At 45.6% G+C, this 7,412-nt stretch overlaps 1 protein-coding gene across 1 annotated transcript; it reads left to right on the top strand.

Moving 5' to 3' along the window:
- Window positions 1-1,227: 1,227 nt before the first annotated feature.
- On the top strand, window positions 1,228-4,836 carry LOC119265156 (mannose-specific lectin TAR1-like). The gene is made up of 3 exons (XM_037544980.1): window positions 1,228-1,270; window positions 1,962-2,061; window positions 4,548-4,836. The coding sequence occupies exons 2-3, from the start codon at window positions 1,972-1,974 to the stop codon at window positions 4,794-4,796; spliced, it is 339 nt and encodes a 112-aa protein (XP_037400877.1). The 5' UTR covers window positions 1,228-1,270; window positions 1,962-1,971; the 3' UTR covers window positions 4,797-4,836.
- The last annotated feature ends 2,576 nt before the right edge of the window (window positions 4,837-7,412 follow it).

Here is a 7,412-nt window from a genome sequence, read left to right as displayed (position 1 = left end):
GGTTCAAATCATTTAAGTAATAGGCAGTTCATGGTTTCACTTGGAAATCATTCATCAAAACAACTTGCCGTTTTCTTGTGGAGTCCCCCAAGGTTCAGTCTTGGGGCCTTTTGCTTTTCTTTGTATTTCTTTGGTTATTAGGAAGAATGGTATAAATTTTCATAGCTATGCTGACGACACCCAGCCATACATTTTAATTCCTTCTGAAGATCAAGACTCTACACAGACTGACCAGCTTCTCATTGGATGTTGCACAATTAAATCATGAAAAAACAATTACTGATCATTGGTACAGAAACAATTATTGGAAATTTGGTTCTTTAGCTTCATAAACCAAACCAGCAGGTAAAAAACCCTGAGATTTCTCACCTGAAGTAGCTTTTAATCACTTTAGTGATATTTCTCAAGTTCAGCCTTGTCTCTCTGAGCGACAGAGAAACTTGCTCATGCATTTGTTACAAGTAGACTTGACTATTGTAATCATCTTCTTACTGGACTCCCTAAGAAAACTACTCATCCCTTACAGCTCGTACAAAATGCAGCAGCATCCTAACAAACACCACGTGTACATCACTCCCGCTTTAAAGGAGCTGCTCTGGCTGCCTGGATCATTCACGATGGATTTCAAGGCTCTGCTTCTGGTCTTTAAAGCTCAAAACAACCCTAGAGCACCATTTCCTACAGAGTGTCTGTCTGTTTATGTTCCAGCACGTAATCTCAGATCTGCAGATAGTGGCCTTCAACAGACGCCCGCTGTAAAACAGGGAACGTGGAGAGGCTCTCAGTTCTTCTGCTTCTAAACTGTGGAGCTCAGTCCAGCTTTTATTACACAGTCGAGCTCAGAGCTCACTTCTAAGAAGCAGCTAAAAACGTCTCTCTATAACTCATTAAGCATTTCACTAAAACGGAACGTCTCGTGACTTTTATCTTGTAATTTAATCTTTTTTCTTCTGATTCTAATGAAATACTAATGATCTCTTCTGTAACTGTTTTATCACCTGTCTGCAAAGCACTTTGAGCTGCCACCAGCATGAAAAGTGCTTAGTGGTGGTAACAGTAAAAAACCTGTGCGTCAGCTCAGTTTGGGTCACACGCGGGTTAAACGCTGAACACTTGGCACCTTTTTTTTTTTTTTTATCAAGAACTGCTCTGAGTGTGAGGTGCAGAGCAGGAGTCAACTGAGGCCTCACTATAAAAGCCTGAGCTGTTGTGCATGTGCCTCACTGAAGCTTGAGATCTTTCTCCACAAGTTCAGCGAGTCTCTAAAAAGGTAAGAAGTGAACGTCTTTGTTTATAAAGTATCAGGTTTGGGTGTAAAGATACCATCAGTTGAGAAGTGTAAAGACGTACATGCTGACTGGCTCTGGTTGTTTGCAATGTTTAGTGTTCAGACAGCTGCATTAGAAAAATGGGCATTCTATTAATTATGCCACCTATGTCACATTTTTTGCATATCAGTGTCTCATAAGCCAGTGAAATGCTTCAATCGGATAAGGTGTGTACCCAGCTAGCAATGCATGTTCTCATAACATTGGCTGATATTTAATGATGTTTAAAGTAAACCTTTTAAAATAATGTTCAGGGAATGTTCATTTCAAACCATGTTCCTATGAGTTTACATGCTGCTGCAACATCCGGAGGATGTTTGGAGGCTGTTGGGGCCACAGGTCGTGGTGCCATGTGAAACGTCTCTGCTGTATAATCTAGTGGTTAAGGCATTTTTTTGCCAAATGAAGACAAATGAGTGTCAAATGTTGGCTTTTAGTTTTAAGTTTCCTTTGCATGTTATAATTTTACAGTAGTGGGGATTTTCGTGTCCGAGCAGCTCTTCAAGCCCTTCACTTTGAATTGTGCTCCAGTACAGCTGGATACATTTAGACTGCATCACGAACACCATCTCCTCATCTCCATTAACGGGCCTTTCCCCAAAAAGTGCCGCACCTCATTTACTGTGTTTCCAGTTTCAGCAGGATGAGCCGGAACTTCCTGTCCAAGAACGATGAGCTGCGGAAGGGTGACTACCTGATGTCGAACAATGGACAGTACAAGGCCGTCTTTCAGGTTTCTACCTCCACCCATCACTCTAGCTTGAGTACATTTTCTCCATCATCCTGACCCCTTCAAACGATGTGCTACACATCTATCAAATTTAAATGGACAGCAATTTCAGTCCTGCACGAAAACAAAGCTGTGCTGAGTGAAAACGACGCTTCCACCAGTTTAAAGCTAATAACAGGTTTAACAATTGGAATATACTTAATCAGATTTGAGCATCTGACTTTGAAGTTACTTTGGTAAAATTGAAGGTTTAATAGTTTTTCTACTTTTCTAGCAAATCTCAATTATTAATTTCTACATGGAGTAATTGAAGTTAAACCACGAGCAGACGGTGGCTCTGCAATTAAATGACTTTATAGGCCTGTTTTTGACTTGGGACTAATCCTACCTTCAAACTTTTCCCTAAATAGGAACAGTAATGTCTGATTAACACACAGTTGTTAGGAATGGAGTTTAAAGACTCATTTGAAGGAGCACAACATGAAACAAATGGGTTTTCTAAATAACTATAAAGCTTTAGAAAGTCAGTACTGCTGTAAGGGTCCAGCCTCAGTCAGCCTCAGTCAGCCTCAGTCAGCCTCAGCCAGCCTCAGTCAGCCTCAGTCAGCCTCAGTCAGCCTCAGCCAGCCTCAGTCAGCCTCAGTCAGCCTCAGTGAGCCTCAGTGAGCCTCAGCCAGCCTCAGCCAGCCTCAGCCAGCCTCAGTCAGCCTCAGCCAGCCTCAGTCAGCCTCAGTCAGCCTCAGTCAGCCTCAGCCAGCCTCAGCCAGCCTCAGTCAGCCTCAGTCAGCCTCAGTCAGCCTCAGTCAGCCTCAGCCAGCCTCAGCCAGCCTCAGTCAGCCTCAGTCAGCCTCAGCCAGCCTCAGCCAGCCTCAGTCAGCCTCAGTCAGCCTCAGCCAGCCTCAGTCAGCCTCAGTCAGCCTCAGCCAGCCTCAGCCAGCCTCAGTCAGCCTCAGCCAGCCTCAGTCAGCCTCAGTCAGCCTCAGCCAGCCTCAGCCAGCCTCAGTCAGCCTCAGTCAGCCTCAGTCAGCCTCAGTGAGCCTCAGTGAGCCTCAGCCAGCCTCAGCCAGCCTCAGCCAGCCTCAGTCAGCCTCAGCCAGCCTCAGCCAGCCTCAGTCAGCCTCAGTCAGCCTCAGCCAGCCTCAGTCAGCCTCAGTCAGCCTCAGTCAGCCTCAGTCAGCCTCAGTCAGCCTCAGCCAGCCTCAGCCAGCCTCAGCCAGCCTCAGTCAGCCTCAGTCAGCCTCAGCCAGCCTCAGTCAGCCTCAGTCAGCCTCAGCCAGCCTCAGTCAGCCTCAGTCAGCCTCAGTGAGCCTCAGCCAGCCTCAGCCAGCCTCAGCCAGCCTCAGCCAGCCTCAGTCAGCCTCAGTGAGCCTCAGCCAGCCTCAGCCAGCCTCAGCCAGCCTCAGTGAGCCTCAGTCAGCCTCAGCCAGCCTCAGTCAGCCTCAGTCAGCCTCAGCCAGCCTCAGTCAGCCTCAGTCAGCCTCAGCCAGCCTCAGTCAGCCTCAGCCAGCCTCAGTCAGCCTCAGCCAGCCTCAGTCAGCCTCAGTCAGCCTCAGTCAGCCTCAGCCAGCCTCAGTCAGCCTCAGCCAGCCTCAGCCAGCCTCAGTCAGCCTCAGCCAGCCTCAGCCAGCCTCAGTCAGCCTCAGTCAGCCTCAGTCAGCCTTCCAAACGCAACTCGGTGCCCCAGTAGTTTACTGGTTCTCGTTTCTGCTCTTGGGTCCGGCTCCCCGCCGTCCTGTAACTGCTGTCCAGCAATAAGTTTCTCCTTCCTGACCTGTTAATAGGAGGGCGCAGAGGGCGCGTCCAGCTGGCCTGCATACCTGGGTGCTGCCTCTCACTTTCTCTTTACTGATCCTGCCACCTTGTGGTGGATTGGAACTGCAAATCCTTTAATAGTTTAAGTTTAATTGTTAAACGGTTTTAGTTGTTGCGGCAGTTGCAGACCCAGATTCTGCACATTTTGTGCATTTAAAATTTCTATAGTTGGAGTTTTTTACCGGATTAAATGTATAAACTGTGTAAATTGTGGCTATTGAGAGAAATTGCTAACAGTATCTAAACATGACTGAATATTTCACAATTTGTGTATGAAATGCCTCTGGATTTCAGTTACAGCGAACATCGACCATAACATAATTAGTACTTATTATTATTATTATTATTATTTATTTATTTTTTTTATTTTATTAGTTTTTTTTATTTATTACAAGTCATATGCAAAAGTTTGAGGTCCCTCATCAAATGACGTGTTTTACTGGTTTTTATTTTTTTTAGTTTTTAGTGTTAATTCAATTCAAGTTAACAGGGGAAAAAGCATGAAATGTGGAGAATCTGTTTCCAGTATGCTGAGCAGAGAGAGGGCTGTGTTCACTTCTCTTCACTGAGAAGATCCAGGCTGGAATGTGTGTAATTTGTGTTATACGTGTGTTTTTTGGTTGTGTGTGTGTGGTTTTTTATTTATTTATTTTATTTATTTCCCCTCGCTGTTGCAGGAGGACAGTAACTTCGTGGTCTATGCCTGGAAGCCAGTGTGGGCATCTGATACATGGGCTGCCAATGCCCACCGCCTCTGCATGCAGCGCGACTGCAACTTGGTCATGTATACAAAAGATGGCACAGCAAAGTGGCACACAAACACCCATCGGAAGGGCGAGCATGAAAGGTGCCGTCTGTTCCTGTGTGATGATGGCAAGCTAGTCATTGACAGGGATGGAGAGCAGCTGTGGAGCTCCAGCGAGTAACAGGGGACCCAATGATCTTGGTTCTGAACCTACATCGTCACTTGGCTCTGTAGTGGTTACTGTGCTATCAAGAGGTGTCGATACATTTCTCAATAAAGCTGAATGCGATTGTGGTTATTAAAGGAGCCGTGTCCTGTTTTATTACAGTCCTAGGGTTTTGGTCACTGCTTTGGTTTCTATGTCTTTAAGCCCGGAAGACTGGTTGGATGGTTCTGTATGGCTCAATGCACTGTACCATACGTTGGTTAGCAAAATCCAACTGGCAGAATACGAGCCGTTTACTGAACACGACCCACTCGGTCACTTCGGCCAGATGTTTGGAGCAGTCATTTCTCCTCGCCTCTGGGATTGGCACAGCTGGCATTGTGGCACTGCTGAGGTCAATTTTCACATTATGGAGGAGATCAAGGGTAAAAAGCAGTAATGTCTAGGGTATTTGAGCATGACCGTAAAGTTGAGGAAGACTAGCGATACAGTGGTGTGAAAAAGTGTTGGCCCCTTCCTGATTTCTTATTCTTTTGCATGTTTAACACAAATGTTTCAGATCACCAAAGAAATGTACACATTAGACAAATAACGCAAACACAATGCGTTTAAATATTTGAAGGTCTTTATTATTCAGAGAAAAAGAAATCCAAACCTACAGGGCCCTGTGTGAAAAAGTGATTGCCCCCTAAACCTAATAACTGGTTGTTCCACCCTCAGCAGCAACAACTGCAATCGAGCGTTTGCGATAATTGGCAGTGAGTCTTTCACAGCGCTGTGGAGGAATTCTGGCCCACTCCTCTTTACAGAATTGGAATTCAGTCACATGGGAGGGTTTCCGAGCATGAACCGCCTTATTAATGTCATGCCACAGCATCTCAATCGGGTTCAGGTCAGGACTTTGACTCGGCCACTCCGAAGACTTCATTTTATTTTTATTAAGCCGTTCGGAGGTGGACCTGCTGGTGTGATTTTGGATCATTCTCCTGCTGCAGAACCTAAGTGCACTTCAGCTTGAGGTCACAAACTGATGGCCGGATATTCTCCTTCAGGATTTTTTGGTAGACAGCAGAATTCATGTGGCCAGATGGCAGTACAGGAGCTCATCTGGCCACATTAAACTCAGTATTTTACACAATTAATATGAATTAAGTTAACCTGACAAGTGACCAAACTGAATTTCTTTATTCACAGGAATAAAATACACTTTCCAAAAGTTTTCACTCCCCCATCCAAATCACTGAATCCAGGTGTTCCAGTCTCTTCCATGGCCACAGGTGTATAAAGCCGAGCCCCTAGGCCTGCAGACTGCTTCTACAGACATTAGTGAAAGAATGGGTCGCTCTCAGGAGCTCAGTGAGTTCCAGCGTGGTGCCGTGATCGGACGCCACCTGTGCAGCAAGTCCAGTCGTGAAATTTCCTCACTACTAAATATTCCACAGTCCACTGTCAGTGGGATTATAACAAAGTGGAAGTGATTGGGAACGACAGCAGCTCAGCCACGAAGTGGTCGGCCACGTAAAATGACAGAGCGGTCAGCGGATGCTGAGGGGCATAGTGCGCAGAGGTCACCGACTTTCTGCAGAGTCCATCACTACAGACCTCCAAACTTCATGTGGCCTTCAGATCAGCTCAAGAACAGCGTAGAGAGCTTCATGGAATGGGTTTCCATGGCCGAGCAGCTGCATCCAAGCCTTACATCACCAAGCGCAGTGCAAAGCGTGGAATGCAGTGGAGTAAAGCGCCGCCACTGGACTCTAGAGCAGTGGAGACGTGTTCTCTGGAGTGACCAATCACGCTTCTCCGTCTGGAAATCCGATGGACGAGTCTGGGTTTGGCGGTTGCCAGGAGAACTAGTGTAAAGTTTGGTGGAGGGGGGATCATGGTGTGGGGGTGTTTTTCAGGAGTTGGGCTCGGCCCCTTAGTTCCAGTGAAAGGAACTCTTAAAGCTTCAGCACCAAGAGATTCTGGACAATTTCACGCTCCCAACTTTGTGGGAACAGAGCCAGACGCTTTAGGCGCTGTAGCCAGACGTTTCCCTTTTTTACCTGTACGATAGACTAATAATTAAACATGGAATTTTTCATGTTTTATTTATTTTTTTTTTTATTAAGTCTTTGTTGTATGTAAGCAATTTGATGTCTGCAGTCCACACAGCCCAAAATATGCTAGAAACAACCGCTTTCATGAAATCCATCCATCCATCCATCCTAATCCGCTTCCCCGTCAGGGTCGCAGGGGAAATCATGAAAATAATTGCATTTTTCCAGCAGCTCAGCTCCACCTATTAGAATATTTCACCTATTAGATCAGAATAATCTACATACAGATGTAGGCAAGGATTTGTGCTTCCCTGGTCAAACGACATGGTTTTGTTGATTAGGTTCCCACATCCTGTACGAGGAACACACTTCTGCACATTTTATTGCATAACTATGGTTTATTTCTCAATTTACTTGATAAATTTATAAAAAATCTAATTTGTACTCTGTGCAGTAATAGATGTAAACAGTATTGTTCTAACAGCAGCAGTGCAGTGCAGGGAATAAATAATACCCATTAAAGGACAAATGCTCCCCCTGGCCTTACACAAGACCACGTTTTAGAATTAAAGGTGTTTAAAGGAGATTT

This window comes from Pygocentrus nattereri, chromosome 14 (assembly GCF_015220715.1).
Source record: "Pygocentrus nattereri isolate fPygNat1 chromosome 14, fPygNat1.pri, whole genome shotgun sequence".
NCBI classification, from domain to species: domain Eukaryota; kingdom Metazoa; phylum Chordata; class Actinopteri; order Characiformes; family Serrasalmidae; genus Pygocentrus; species Pygocentrus nattereri.
This window is presented reverse-complemented; position numbering and strand designations above follow the sequence as displayed.

Coding starts and splice junctions, on each gene's coding strand:
- LOC119265156 (XM_037544980.1), top strand. CDS start 1,972: ATGAGCCGGAACTTCCTGTCCAAGAACGATGAGCTGCGGAAGGGTGAC. Junction 2,062..4,547: donor AGTACAAGGCCGTCTTTCAG/GTTTCTACCTCC, acceptor TCGCTGTTGCAG/GAGGACAGTAACTTCGTGGT.